The 16,449-nt window shown below is 46.6% G+C and overlaps 1 protein-coding gene across 1 annotated transcript in view; it reads left to right on the top strand.

The window, feature by feature from the left end:
- Window positions 1–16,449, top strand: part of LOC115136300 (ubiquitin domain-containing protein 2) — an 89,770-nt gene that overhangs the window by 31,420 nt on the left and 41,901 nt on the right. Inside the window, exon 2 of the mRNA XM_065023926.1 lies at window positions 14,280–14,516. Within this exon, the coding sequence (XP_064879998.1) occupies window positions 14,280–14,516 (237 nt within the window). The remainder of the gene's footprint in view (window positions 1–14,279; window positions 14,517–16,449) is intronic.

Raw genomic sequence — 16,449 nt, 5'->3', positions numbered from 1 at the left:
ACGTGTATAGCGTTGAGTCATTCGCATACGTAGAAACTCTGGCTTTACTCAAAGTCAGTGGCATGTCGTTAGTAAAAACTTTAAAAAGCAATGGGCCTAAACAGCTACCCTGGGGAATTCCTGATTCTATCTGGATTATATTTGAAAGCTTCCATTAAAGAACACCCTCTGTGTTCTGTTAGACAAATAGCTCTTTATCCACATTATAGCAGGGGGTGTTAAGCCATAACACACATGTTTTTCCAGCAGCAGACTATGATCAATAATGTCAAAAGCTGCACTGAAGTCTAACAAGACAGCACCCACAATCATTTTATCATCAGTTTCTCAGCCAATCATCAGTCATTTGTGTAAGTGCTGTGCTTGTTGAGTGTCCTTCTCTATAAGCCTGCTGACATTCTGTTGTCAATTTGTTTACTGTAAAATAGCATTGTATCTGGTCAAACACCATTTTGTCCAGAAGTGTACTAAGGGTTGATAACAGGCTGCTTGGTTGGCTATTTGAGCCAGTAAAGGGGGCTTTACTATTCTTGGGTAGTAGATGTATTCAGGCTATGTCTTTTAAACAGTTGTAGTTAAACAATATGTACTTATAAATATATGGATGAGCGATGGCCGAGCGGCATAGGCAAAGTGCAATAGATGGTATAAAATACAGTATATTGTCATGAACCGGCTCAAAGCCCGTAACAAAAGGGAGACAACGTGGCGATAGGGAATAACAAAGTATATATTTATTACATAAGTAACTAAGTATAATATACAATGGTGTGTGTGTAATCAGTAATCAGTAGTGTAAGTGAGTGTTTTGCATGCATGAATGTGATAATGCAGGGTGTTGAAAAATGCTAAAACAAACAACCAAAAACCACCAAGAAACTGCATGGAGAGAGTCTCCTCCATGAATAGGGAAGTGGTGTATTTATCCTGGGAGACACTGGGCCCAGGTGTGTCTGCATGGAGAGAGTCTCCTTCATGAATGGGGAAGTGGTGTATTTATCCTGGGAGACACCGGGCCCAGGTGTGTCTGCATGGAGAGAGTCTCCTCCATGAATGGGGAAGTGGTGTATTTATCCTGGGAGACACCAGGCCCAGGTGTGTCTGCATGGAGAGAGTCTCCTCCATGAATGTGGAAGTGGTGTATTTATCCTGGGAGACACCAGGCCCAGGTGTGTCTGCATGGAGAGAGTCTCCTCCATGAATGGGGAAGTGGTGTATTTATCCTGGGAGACGCCGGGCCCAGGTGTGTCTGCATGGAGAGAGTCTCCTCCATGAATGGGGAAGTGGTGTATTTATCCTGGGAGACGCCGGGCCCAGATGTGTCTGCATGGAGAGAATCTCCTCCATGAATGGGGAAGTGGTGTATTTATCCTGGGAGACGCCGGGCCCAGGTGTGTCTGCATGGAGAGAGTCTCCTCCATGAATGGGGAAGTGGTGTATTTATCCTGGGAGACGCCGGGCCCAGGTGTGTCTGCATGGAGAGAATCTCCTCCATGAATGGGGAAGTGGTGTATTTATCCTGGGAGACGCCGGGCCCAGGTGTGTCTGCATGGAGAGAGTCTCCTCCATGAATGGGGAAGTGGTGTATTTATCCTGGGAGACGCCGGGCCCAGGTGTGTCTGCATGGAGAGAGTCTCCTCCATGAATGGGGAAGTGGTGTATTTATCCTGGGAGACGCCGGGCCCAGGTGTGTCTGCATGGAGAGAGTCTCCTCCATGAATGGGGAAGTGGTGTATTTATCCTGGGAGACGCCGGGCCCAGGTGTGTCTGCATGGAGAGAGTCTCCTCCATGAATGGGGAAGTGGTGTATTTATCCTGGGAGACGCCGGGCCCAGGTGTGTCTGCATGGAGAGAATCTCCTCCATGAATGGGGAAGTGGTGTATTTATCCTGGGAGACGCCGGGCCCAGGTGTGTCTGCATGGAGAGAGTCTCCTCCATGAATGGGGAAGTGGTGTATTTATCCTGGGAGACGCCGGGCCCAGGTGTGTCTGCATGGAGAGAGTCTCCTCCATGAATGGGGAAGTGGTGTATTTATCCTGGGAGACGCCGGGCCCAGGTGTGTCTGCATGGAGAGAGTCTCCTCCATGAATGGGGAAGTGGTGTATTTATCCTGGGAGACGCCGGGCCCAGGTGTGTCTGCATGGAGAGAGTCTCCTCCATGAATGGGGAAGTGGTGTATTTATCCTGGGAGACGCCGGGCCCAGGTGTGTCTGCATGGAGAGAGTCTCCTCCATGAATGGGGAAGTGGTGTATTTATCCTGGGAGACGCCGGGCCCAGGTGTGTCTGCATGGAGAGAGTCTCCTCCATGAATGGGGAAGTGGTGTATTTATCCTGGGAGACGCCGGGCCCAGGTGTTTCCCCATGTAGCTGACGACCCTCCCAACTCCACCCACCGGCATCCTAATAAGGAAAACAAGAGGAAAAAGAGAATACGGCAGACAGAGTGGGAGGGTCGTCACAATATGATATGAGTGATGTAAGATATGTAAACATTATTATTTAAAGTGCCAATCAATCACTAGTCACTTTAAACAATGCCACTTTAATAATGTTTACATATCTGACATTGCTCATATCATATGTATATACTGTATTTTATACCATCTACTGCACCATGCCTATGCCACTTGGCCATCACTCATCCATATACTTATATGTACATATTCTCAAATCAAATCTTATTTGTCACATACACATGGTTAGCAGATGTTAATGCGAGTGTAGTGAAATGCTTGTGCTGCTAGTTCCGACCATGAAGTAATATCTAACAAGTAAATCTAACCTAACAATTTCACAACTCATTCACCCCTTTAGATTTGTGTGTATTAGGTCGTTGTTGTGGAATTGTTAGATTACTTGTTAGATATTGCTGCACTGTCGGAACTAGAAGCACAAGCACTTCACTACACTCACATTAACATCTGCATGTGACCAATAACATCTGCTAACAATCAGTTGTGTTTAGTACACTGTTGAACAGTACTACACAGTACACTGACTGGTGAATGCTGTCGGCCACTCCTCCTCTGTAAGTTACAGGAAGGGCTTCTCATTAAAACGAGGTAGACTTAAGGGGGCAGCTGTGTGTGTCTGTCAAAGCAAAGGTTTGCTATCTGCGTCACTGTTCTGCCTGTGGCAGGAAATGAAAATGGAAGATGGTGACGCAGATGAGGAAATGGCTCATTCATTGGACCTGCCTATAAACAGTGGGCTGCGTGGGGGGGTGGGGGGGGCTCAGACTGGGTCAATCTAGATCAGGTGATACGCAGGCAAGGCCTCTGTCTGTCTGTTATTATTTCAACCTTTTACTGTCCATGCATCAGTCAGACACACTGATTCCTCTGTCTGTCTCTCCCTCTCTGTCTCTCTCTCTCTCTCTCAATTCAATTCAAGGGGCTTTATTGGCATGGGAAACATGTGTTAACATTGCCAAAGCAAGTGAGGTAGATAATATACAAAAGTGAAATAAACAATAAAAATTAACAGTAAACATTACACATACAGAAGTTTCAAAACAATAGACATTACAAATGTCATATATATATATATATATATATATATATATATATACAGTGTTGTATCAATGTACAAATGGTTAAAGGACACAAGATAAAATAAATAAGCATAAATATGGGTTGTATTTACAATGGTGTTTGTTCTTCACTGGTTGCCCTTTTCTCGTGGCAACAGGTCACAAATCTTGCTGCTGTGATGGCACACTGTGGAATTTCACCCAGTAGATATGGGAGTTTATCAAAATTGGATTTGTTTTCAAATTCTTTGTGGATCTGTGTAATCTGAGGGAAATATGTGTCTCTAATATCATCATACATTTGGCAGGAGGTTAGGAAGTGCAGCTCAGTTTCCACCTCATTTTGTGGGCAGTGAGCACATAGCCTGTCTTCTCTTGAGAGCCATGTCTGCCTACGGCGGCCTTTCTCAATAGCAAGGTTATGCTCACTAAGTCTGTACATAGTCAAAGCTTTCCTTAAGTTTGGGTGTCTCTCTGTCTCTCTCTCTGTCTCTCTCCCTCTCTCTGTCTCTCTCTCGCTCTCTCTCCCTCTCCCCCCCCCCTCTCTCTCTCTGTCAGCTAACTATCTCATATAGACAAAGACAGAAAACAAAATAACTAAGGTCAGAACGTGACAGTTTATACAATTTTAAAACATTTCACAACACTCTGTGTGCCCCCAGGGCCCTACTCCACCACTACCACATATCTACAGTACTAAACCCATGAGTATGTATGAGAGGTCGACCGATTATGATTTTTCAACACCGATACCGATTATTGGAGGACCAAAAAAGCTGATACCGATTAATCAGACAATTGTATTTTTATTTGTAATAATGATAATTACAACAATACTGAATACTCTCCCTCTGTCTCTCTCTCTCCCTCTGTCTCTCCCTTCCTCTCCCTCTGTCTCTCTCTCCCTCTGTCTCTCTCTCTCCCTCTGTCTCTCTCTCTCCCTCTGTCTCTCCCTTCCTCTCCCTCTGTCTCTCTCTCTCCCTCTGTCTCTCTCTCTCCCTCTGTCTCTCCCTTCCTCTCCCTCTGTCTCTCTCTCTCCCTCTGTCTCTCCCTTCCTCTCCCTCTCTCTCTCTGTCTCTCTCTCTCCCTCTGTCTCTCCCTTCCTCTCCCTCTGTCTCTCTGTCTCTCCCTTCCTCTCCCTCTGTCTCTCTCTCTCCCTCTGTCTCTCTCTCTCCCTCTGTCTCTCCCTTCCTCTCCCTCTGTCTCTCTCTCTCCCTCTGTCTCTCTCTCTCCCTCTGTCTCTCTCTCTCCCTCTGTCTCTCTCTCTCCCTCTGTCTCTCCCTTCCTCTCCCTCTGTCTCTCTCTCTCCCTCTGTCTCTCCCTTCCTCTCCCTCTGTCTCTCTCTCTCCCTCTGTCTCTCTCTCTCCCTCTGTCTCTCCCTTCCTCTCCCTCTGTCTCTCCTCTCTCCCCTCTGTCTCTCCTTCCTCTCCCTCTGTCTCTCTCTCCCTCTGTCTCTCTCTCTCCTCTGTCTCTCTCCTTCCTCTCCCTCTGTCTCTCTCTCCTCTCTGTCTCTCTCTCCCTCTGTCTCTCCTTCCTCTCCCTCTGTCTCTCTCTCTCCCTCTGTCTCTCCCTTCCTCTCCCTCTGTCTCTCTCTCTCTCCGTCTCTCTCTCCCTCTCTCTCTCCCTTCCTCTCCCTCTGTCTCTCCCTCTCTCTTCCTCTGTCTCTCCCTCTCTCTCCCTCTCTCTCTCTGTCTCTCTCTTTCCCTCTGTCTCTCTCCCTGTCTCTCTCCCTCTCTCCCTCCCTCTTCCTCTCCCTCTGTCTCTTTTTCTCTCTCTCTCTTTCCCTCTGTCTCTCTCTGTCTCTGTCTCTCTCTCTCTGTCAGCTAACTATCCTCTCTTTCGATCTCTCATTCATTCTCTCTCTCTCTCTGTATGTCAGCTAACTATCTCTCCTCTCTTTCGATCTCCATTTCTCATTCTGTCTTTCCTCTCTTCTTCTCTGTATAAACATACACATATTGGTTGTATTTACAAAGGTGTTTGTTATTCACTGGTTGCCCTTTTCTCGAGGTAACAGGTCACAACAAATCTAGCTGATGTGAAGGCACACTGCTGTATTTTGTCTTAACAGATAAGGGAGTTTTTCAATATTTGGTTTGTTTTCAAATTCTTTGTTGGTCTGTGAGATCTGAGGGAAATATGTGGCTGTAATATTTGGCAGGAGTCTCTCACTCAGTATAGACTGGTAGTTTCTGGGTCAGCTATGAGGAAGGGAAGAAACTGATTCATCGTCTATGACTGAATTATTGATGCATGTGGAGTGGCCTGACAACGTATGAGCTCTCTCTCCTCTCTTACTGTACACTGGGACTGCGTGTCCAGACTGACAGATACATTACCCCACCCACTTTAACCTACCAAACTGTGTTCAGACGGACAGATACATTACCCCACCCACTTTAACCTATAAAACTGTGTTCAGACTGACAGATACATTACCCCACCCACATTAACCTATAAAACTGTGTTCAGACTGACAGATACATTACCCCACCCACTTTAACCTATAAAACTGTGTTCAGACTGACAGATACATTACCCCACCCACTTTAACCTACCAAACTGTGTTCAGCAGACTGACAGATACATTACCCCCACCCACTTTAACCTACCAAACTGTGTTCAGACGGACAGATACATTACCCCACCCACTTTAACCTACCAAACTGTGTTCAGACGGACATATACATTACCCCCACCCACTTTAACCTATAAAACTGTGTTCAGACTGACAGATACATTACCCCCACCCACTTTAACCTACCAAACTGTGTTCAGACTGACAGATACATTACCCCACCCACTTTAACCTACCAAACTGTGTTCAGACGGACAGATACATTACCCCACCCACTTTAACCTATAAAACTGTGTTCAGACTGACAGATACATTACCCCCACCCACTTTAACCTACCAAACTGTGTTCAGACTGACAGATACATTACCCCACCCACTTTAACCTACCAAACTGTGTTCAGACGGACAGATACATTACCCCACCCACTTTAACCTATAAAACTGTGTTCAGACTGACAGATACATTACCCCCACCCACTTTAACCTACCAAACTGTGTTCAGACTGACAGATACATTACCCCACCCACTTTAACCTATAAAACTGTGTTCAGACTGACAGATACATTACCCCACCCACTTTAACCTACCAAACTGTGTTCAGACTGACAGATACATTACCCCACCCACTTTAACCTATAAAACTGTGTTCAGACTGACAGATACATTACCCCACCCACTTTAACCTATAAAACTGTGTTCAGACTGACAGATACATTACCCCACCCACTTTAACCTACCAAACTGTGTTCAGACGGACAGATACATTACCCCACCCACTTTAACCTACCAAACTGTGTTCAGACGGACAGATACATTACCCCACCCACTTTAACCTACCAAACTGTGTTCAGACGGACAGATACATTACCCCACCCACTTTAACCTACCAAACTGTGTTCAGACTGACAGATACATTACCCCACCCACTTTAACCTACCAAACTGTGTTCAGACGGACAGATACATTACCCCACCCACTTTAACCTACCAAACTGTGTTCAGACTGACAGATACATTACCCCACCCACTTTAACCTACCAAACTGTGTTCAGACGGACAGATACATTACCCCACCCACTTTAACCTACCAAACTGTGTTCAGACGGACAGATACATTACCCCACCCACTTTAACCTACCAAACTGTGTTCAGACGGACAGATACATTACCCCACCCACTTTAACCTACCAAACTGTGTTCAGACGGACAGATACATTACCCCCACCCACTTTAACCTATAAAACTGTGTTCAGACGGACAGATACATTACCCCACCCAGCTCTTGTGCTGTCTGGCAGATTTTCCACTCTTAAGGCTATATGCTGTATGCATGTGATAAATAAGATAAGGAATATACTGTACACACCCGCCAAGCAGTAAAATTAGGTTTCAAAAACATGAACAAAATAGACCTTATGGAACAACGGGGACTGTGAAGCAACACAAACATAGGCGCAGACATATGTATACACACACACACACACAATAACATACGCACTATACACACACGTACACATAGATTTAGTACTGTAGATATGTGGTAGTGGTGGAGTAGGGGCCTGAGGGCACACAGTGTGTTGTGAAATCTATGAATGTACTGTAATGTTTTTAAAATTGTATAAACTGCCTTAATTTTGCTGGACCCCATGAAGTGTAACTGCTGCCTTGTTAGCAGCTAATGGGGATCCATAATAAATACAAATGTAATTCTACTAAGTTATGCTAATTCACCTATAGACTGATTAGAATGACCAGTCAAGTGGTATTTCCATCAATGAATAGGCTACAAGGCATTACTTCACAAAGGCTTTGTCTTCTTCTTCTCCTGGGCAATATTGGCCGGCAACAATTTTATTTATCAGCTTTTCTATTTTTTTAATCTAACAAAAGCCGGCTATTGCCAGCTAATGGAAACCCTGTTACCCACCCACTTTAACCTACCAAATTCCACTCCCCTAGTCACAACAAAGATTGGGTGTAACCATGAGTGTGTGTGTGTGTGTGACCACTAAACCTATGTAGACCGTTCTCCGTGTGAGAACACTATAAGTCCCTATTAATCGACTGACAGCAACCGGGCGGCCTCTCTCTGCCAAGAAGCTGGGTATCCATGACAACGGTTGTGGAACACACCAGAAATAGTTTAAGTAATTAGGAGATGGGGAAACTCATTGACCAATGAAATGAGGAACGTATAATGTACCGCCCAGCAGACTAACGACCAATCAAGTTCACATTGTCATTAGAGAACGACCGATATGGATGTTTTAGGGCTGATACCAGTTTTGGGGGGGTCAAGGAGGCCAATGACAGATATTCAATATCATTACATTTAAAAACAATTACGATAACATTTTCCAGACAGCCATTTATGCATTAATTCATCTATTTTTGAATCAAACAATACATTTGACTTTGTTTTTACCAACCTAACTACATAACGGTGATAATTGTATTTGAATGGTAAATCTTTTGATAAACTGGGTAAATTAAGATGGCAACGGCTTACTCACAATACAGCGGAATGCATATTCAACAGGAGTATTAGAGCTTGTTTGGGATGACCAGTGTCTTAAGGTTCTACAGATGACATTCTGTATTCCTTCCATGTGGGACTTCAACTAGCCTACTGGTCAACAACGTTTACGTAGAAGCATCACTCCATGTCAAGCCTGTATGGAAGGACATCATATAGGCACTGCTTTTAGTTTGACTATAGAGTGAGGGTAGAAAAGAGAGAAAAAAAGATTTAACGACGATGCAAGTTCTGTCTGAATGACTTAAATCTGTCCATAGTTTGAGAAGTGAGAACGCTTCTACAGCTTTCTTAGTCCATAAACATGCAGGAAGATTCTTAGCTAGCTAAACCTATTGCCAATCTTTATTTAGGCATTTTAAAACACTTCCTTCTTCCCCCTTTTACGGCAAACATTTAATCCGACTGTCAGCTGTCAATTTACAGACACAATTGTGACTGGTCAGATCAGCATACCAGTAAATAGCTCATTTACACCAAAGAGGTTTAGAAACTGTGGTTACACCGCAAGGCAGATGGCTTGTTGCTATGTTGGCTATTAGCTCCTATCTGATATCTTGGCACCATGTTTACCTGGCCAGCTAGCATTGTAGCTAATATAGCTAGCTAACACCACAGATGAAGGGTTAGTTATCCGTAGTCTTGGCCTAAGGAATACCTAGGATAGGATAAAGTAATCCTTCTCACCCCCCTTAAAAGATTTAGATGCACTATTGTAAAGTGGCTGTTCCACTGGATGTCATAAGGTGAATGCACCAATTTGTAAGTCGCTCTGGATAAGAGCGTCTGCTAAATGACTTAAATGTAAATGTAAATGTAACGTGTCAGATAGCTATCTGCTTAGCTAGTTAGCTTGCTTATTGCATGTATAACTCAGCATTGTGCAGTGCTCATTTAAAAAATAATAAAGTGTATATAGTTTTTATTTATTTAACCTTTATTTAACTAGGCAAGTCAGTTAAGAACAAATTCTTATTGACAATGACGGCAGTGTTCATGGCTCAGGAGGTGAGTGGTTGCTGGCATAGTAGTAGTTTTGTTATGTAGAAGGACTATTGGCAAAGCCGCTAGAGAATGAACTAGAAAACTAGAAAAGGCCAATATCAGTCGTTCACTTGTTACATTTTTTAAATTTAACTAGGCAAGTCCGTTAAGAACACATTCTTATTTACAATGACGGCCTACCCCCGGCCCAACCCGGACGACGCTGAGCCAATTGTGCGCCGCCCTATGGGACTCCCAATCACGGCCGGATGTGATACAGCCTGGATTTAAACTAGGGACTGTAGTGACTTTTCTTGCATTGAGATGCAGTGTCTTAAACTGCTGCTCCACTCGGGAGCCCACAGTTGCTAAGCTAATTGCCACGCAATCTAGTGCTGGTCGATGTACCATATTTTACTATATACCGGTATTGATGCACGGATCGGTTAGAGTTTTTAGCACCCTAGGATCACTCACTACTCATAAAGCATCCTAGGATCACTCACTACTCATAAAGCATCCTAGGATCACTCACTACTCATAAAGCACCCTAGGATCACTCACTACTCATAAAGAATCCTAGGATCACTCACTACTCATAAAGCACCCTAGGATCACTCACTATTCATAAAGCACCCTAGGATCACTCACTACTCATAAAGCACCCTAGGATCACTGGTACCGCTTGCCATGCGGTAGTAGAGACCAGTCTATGACTGGGGTGGCTGGGGTCTTTGACACGTGCATTCAGTCGTACATTAAATGTTGATGACAATAATGTTGTTTCCACTTTGCTTCTTAATATAAATCCACTAGCGTTCTATAATTACACTATTAGTATGTGTTTCTTAAATCAGCAAACATCTAGTTTGTTTTTTCTTAGCAGGTTTTAGCTAAATCGTGTTAGCCACTAATGCTAATCGCTAGTTAGCTGGCTAGCTAATAAAAGTACTGAGTCAGATCAAACGTAGCTAGCTGATACAGCCTGATACCAATGCTGGTGTAAGCCTAAATCAGCATGTTGTTTGTGCAACAGTATCTTATCATTTAAAGAGGTATAGTCGACGCATGAATATGTTGGCTACATGAAGAAACATTTTAATGTCGCCAAAGTATATAGGGTCCCCGAGGAAACACTGACCATCACTTTGGTTCCTATCCTGTCACAATAACTCTGGGATTTTCATTCGCTGTCATGTCAAACACTGTATTCAAAGTGCCCACTATTATTTATATTCTAACTATAGAATTATTTCCATGATTCCAACAGTTCATCCAAGTGTTTTTATCTAAATCGCAAGTAAAAAAATAAAATAAGGCATTGTTTGTTTTTTTGGCAAATATAGTGCAGCCCTACGTGGCAGTGTGTGTAAATGATCTCAAATGAGTGGAGGAAATGATCAATTGATGGAAATATAGGAAATTATTTTTAGGTGAAGTTGAATTGAACAATATAAAACAATCAGAATGGAGAAAGACCCATTGACATAATTTAGAATATATGTGTTTCCACCCTAGGATCACTCACTACTCATAAAGCATCCTAGGATCACTCACTACTCATAAAGCACCCTAGGATCACTCACTACTCTTAAAGCATCCTAGGATCACTCACTACTCATAAAGCATCCTAGGATCACTCACTACTCATAAAGCACCCTAGGATCACTCACTACTCTTAAAGCATCCTAGGATCACTCACTACTCATAAAGCACTCTAGGATCACTCACTACTCATAAAGCACCCTAGGATCACTCACTACTCATAAAGCATCCTAGGATCACTCACTACTCATAAAGCACCCTAGGATCACTCACTACTCATAAAGCACCCTAGGATCACTCACTACTCATAAAGCACCCTAGGATCACTCACTACTCATAAAGCACCCTAGGATCACTCACTACCCATAAAGCACCCTAGGATCACTCACTACTCATAAAGCACCCTAGGATCACTCACTACTCATAAAGCACCACAGGATCACTCACTACTCATAAAGCACCCTAGGATCACTCACTACTCATGAAGGAAATGTAGAGCTTTTATTGTTAAAAAAAACATAAAATACCATCAAATATTTTGGCCATATCACCCAGCCCTAATCCCTTCTAGAAGTCAGGGTATGAGTTGAGAAACCTGCCTATTTTCCTCGAAAGTACGTAATGTCATGATTTCAAAGCTAAACAATATTATTCATGTCATTCATGCTAATTTGGGGTTTTACCCCTGTTGACTCCTGTTGACTCCTTGAAGGAGTGTGCTCTTCGTGGAATTATACCCAGAATGCACCACGCGGCCCATTGACAACGGACCGGCAACACAATGGACGTTAATAATAATTGAATGGAGTGTCCCATCTCCTCATTTCTTAAAGTATTTCTCAACGCATCTGCTGTGCTGTGAGAGAGACATGTGGATGGAACCCACATCATCAGCAGCACCACCCTAGGAGAGCAGAGACTCTCTCTCTCTCTCTCTCTCTCTCTCTCTCTCTCTCTCTCTCTCTCTCTCTCTCTCTCTCTCTCTCTCTCTCTCCCCTCCTCTCCCCTCCCCACCCTCCACTTCCCCTCCCCACCCCTCCTCTCCCTCTCCCTCCCCACCCTCCACTTCCCCACCCCTCCTCTCCCTCTCCCTCCCCACCCTCCACTTCCCCTCCCTACCCCTCCTCTCCCCTCCCCACCCACCCTCCACTTCCCCTCCCTACCCCTCCCTCCTCTCCCCACCCCTCCTCTCCCCTCCCCACCCACCCTCCACTTCCCCTCCCCACCCACCCTCCACTTCCACTCCCTACCCCTCCTCTCCCCTCCCCACCCCTCCTCTCCCTCTCCCCTCCTCACCCTCCACTTCCCCTCCCTACCCCTCCTCTCCCCACCCCTCCTCTCCCCTCCCCACCCACCCTCCACTTCCCCTCCCTACCCCTCCTCTCCCCACCCTCCACTTCCCCTCCCTACCCCTCCCCACCCCTCCTCTCCCCTCCCCACCCTCCACTTCCCCTCCCCACCCTCCACTTCCCCACCCCTCCTCTCCCTCTCCCCTCCCCACCCTCCACTTCCCCTCCCTACCCCTCCTCTCCCCACCCCTCCTCTCCCTCCCCACCCACCCTCCACTTCCCCTCCCTACCCCTCCTCTCCCCACCCTCCACTTCCCCTCCCTACCCCTCCTCTCCCCACCCCTCCTCTCCCCCTCCCCACCCACCCTCCACTTCCCCTCCCTACCCCTCCTCTCCCCACCCTCCACTTCCCCTCCCTACCCCTCCTCTCCCCCCCCTCCTCTCCCCCCCTCCCCACCTCTCCCCTCCCCACCCACCCTCCACTACCCCTCCCCTCCCTCCCCACCCACCCTCCACTTCCTCTCCCCACCCCTCCTCTCCCCTCCCCACCCACCCTCCACTTCCCCTCCCTACCCCTCCTCTCCCGACCCACCCCTCCTCTCCCCGACCCACCCACCCTCCACTTCCACTCCCCACCCCTCCTCTCCCCTCCCCACCCACCCTCCACTTCCTCTCCCCACCCCTCCTCTCCCCTCCCTACCCCTCCTCTCCCCTCCCCACCCCTCCTCTCCCCTCCCCACCCACCCTCCACTTCCTCTCCCCACCCCTCCTCTCCCCTCCCTACCCCTCCTCTCCCCTCCCCCCACCCCTCCTCTCCCTCCCCACCCACCCTCCACTTCCTCTCCCCACCCCTCCTCTCCCCTCCCCACCCCTCCTCTCCCCTCCCCACCCACCCTCCACTTCCTCTCCCCACCCCTCCTCTCCCCTCCCTACCCCTCCTCTCCCCTCCCCACCCCTCCTCTCCCCTCCCCTCCCCACCCACCCTCCACTTCCACTCCCCACCCCTCCTCTCCCCTCCCCACCCCTCCTCTGGATTGTACAATCCAGGTGTGCAAAGCTCTTAGGCGAGTCTTACCCAGAAAGACTCACACAGCTCTTAGAGACTTACCCAGAAATACACTTTGTCATTATGGGGTATTGTGTGTAGATGGGTGAGAGAATTTTTAACATTTAATACATTTTGAATTCAGGATGTAACGCATCAAAATGTGGAATAAGTCAAGGGGTATGAGTACTTTCTGAAGGCTCTGTAAATAGTTGTTTATTTTTTAATTTGATAAACCATTAAATTGCACTTTAGCTGACCTCAGTGGAATCTAAGCAGCATTTTGTCAGAAGTGAACATTTGTACGTAGTGTTTAACATTAGAATGACATTACAGCGCAGGAGGCTGCGGAGTGGAGAACGGCTCAATAATGAATGGGAGCAGAGCAAATGGAATGGAAACCATGGAAACCATGTGTTTGATGTAATTGATTCCATTCCACTGATTCCGATCCAGTCATGAACACGAGACGGTTCTCCCCAATTAAGGTGCCACCAACCTCCTGTGCATTGCAGTGATGGCACAAAGCCAACACATCACCCTGATAGTGGAATGCTTCACAGAGAGGACTTGAACAGCTGTGATTTAAACTGAGAATGTTTTCTGAAGGTTATGTCCAATCATTACTCTTTCATTTGAACCATGTCTCTCTCTCGTTCTCTCTCTCTCTCGGTCTCTCTCTCTCGGTCTCTTCTCTCTCGTTCTCTCGGTTTCTGTCTCTCTTTCTCTCTCGGGTTCTGTCTCTCCCTCTATCTATCTCTCTCTCAGTGGCTCTGGGGCGTAACCAGGCCTTGAAGAGAGAGAAGCCCAAATGGAAGAGTGACTATCCCATGACGGACGGCCAGCTGCGCAGTAAGCGGGATGAGTTCTGGGACACGGCGCCCGCCTTCGAGGGACGCAAGGAGATCTGGGACGCGCTCAAGGCCGCCGCCCAAGCCTTTGAGAGCAACGACCATGAATTGGCCCAGGCCATCATCGACGGGGCCAGCATAACACTGCCACACGGTACGACACACACCACACACTCATCTGCTCCTCTATCATCTCTATGTCTCTTATCTATCTTTTCTGTATGTCTGTTAGCCTGTAACATAACACTGCCATGAAGTGGCCCAGGCGGGTCCGCTGTAACGCTACCACACAATACATAACACACTCCATAGACCCCTGACCTCTATAAGCTCTATCTGTCCCCTCTCTGTCATAGTGTAACACTGACACACGATAAGACACACAGACATCTCTCTATCTGTCCCCTCTCTGTCATAGTGTAACACTGACACACGTTAAGACACACAGACATCTCTCTATCTGTCCCCTCTCTGTCATAGTGTAACACTGACACACGTTAAGACACACAGACATCTCTCTATCTGTCCTCTCTCTGTCATAGTGTAACACTGACACACGTTAAGACACACAGACATCTCTCTATCTGTCCCCTCTCTGTCATAGTGTAACACTGACACATGTTAAGACACACAGACATCTCTCTATCTGTCCCCTCTCTGTCATAGTGTAACACTGACACACGATAAGACACACAGACATCTCTCTATCTGTCCCCTCCCTGTCATAGTGTAACACTGACACACGATAAGACACACAGACATCTCTCTATCTGTCCCCTCTCTGTCATAGTGTAACACTGACACACGATAAGACACACAGACATCTCTCTATCTGTCCTCTCTCTGTCATAGTGTAACACTGACACACGATAAGACACACAGACATCTCTCTCTTCAGTGTGACTCTCTATCAACGTCACATCCAGACCTTTATCTCTCTGTCATCTCTTCATCTACTTCCTCTCTCTTGCGCTATGTCCTCTTTTCTTTTCCATTACCTCCTTTTCTCTTGCCTTCTCTCTCTCTCTCTCTCTCTCTCTCTCTTTCTTTTTGGTAAAAGTAGAAGCGTAGTAATGAGTTGCATTTACTGTGCTTCCTTTCACCAATCAGAGGTCTTTATATTGGGAGGGAGTCATTTTGTCCATCGGCAATGGTGGCCATTTTTGGAAAGAGAGAGAAGTGCAGCGAGATCTTTGGTGACCACAGAACCTGGGTTGAACATCTCATCCTAAGGGATCTACAGGGCAGGGTCCCTGTTACTATCCTGGGCAGGGTTCCTGTTACTATCCTGGGCAGGGTTCCTGTTACTATCCTGGGCAGGGTTCCTGTTACTATCCTGGGCAGGGTTCCTGTTACTATCCTGGGCAGGGTTCCTGTTACTATCCTGGGCAGGGTTCCTGTTACTATCCTGGGCAGGGTTCCTGTTACTATCCTGGGCAGGGTTCCTGTTACTATCCTGGGCAGGGTTCCTGTTACTATCCTGGGCAGGGTTCCTGTTACTATCCTGGGCAGGGTTCCTGTTACTATCCTGGTCAGGGTCTCTGTTAATATCCTGGGCAGGGTCTCTGTTACTATCCTGGTCATGGTCCCTGTTACTATCCTGGGCAGGGTTCCTGTTACTATCCTGGGCAGGGTCTCTGTTAATATCCTGGTCAGGGTCTCTGTTAATATCCTGGGCAGGGTCTCTGTTAATATCCTGGTCATGGTCCCTGTTACTATCCTGGGCAGGGTTCCTGTTACTATCCTGGGCAGGGTCTCTGTTAATATCCTGGTCAGGGTCTCTGTTAATATCCTGGGCAGGGTCTCTGTTAATATCCTGGTCATGGTCCCTGTTACTATCCTGGGCAGGGTTCCTGTTACTATCCTGGGCAGGGTCTCTGTTAATATCCTGGTCATGGTCCCTGTTACTATCCTGGGCAGGGTTCCTGTTACTATCCTGGTCAGGTTCCTGTTACTATCCTGGGCAGGGTTCCTGTTACTATCCTGGTCAGGGTCTCTGTTACTATCCTGGGCAGGGTCTCTGTTACTATACTGGGCAGGGTCTCTGTTACTATACTGGGCAGGGTCTCTGTTTCTATCCTGGGCAG

Source organism: Oncorhynchus nerka, linkage group LG10 (assembly GCF_034236695.1).
Source record: "Oncorhynchus nerka isolate Pitt River linkage group LG10, Oner_Uvic_2.0, whole genome shotgun sequence".
Classification (NCBI taxonomy): domain Eukaryota; kingdom Metazoa; phylum Chordata; class Actinopteri; order Salmoniformes; family Salmonidae; genus Oncorhynchus; species Oncorhynchus nerka.
This window is presented reverse-complemented; position numbering and strand designations above follow the sequence as displayed.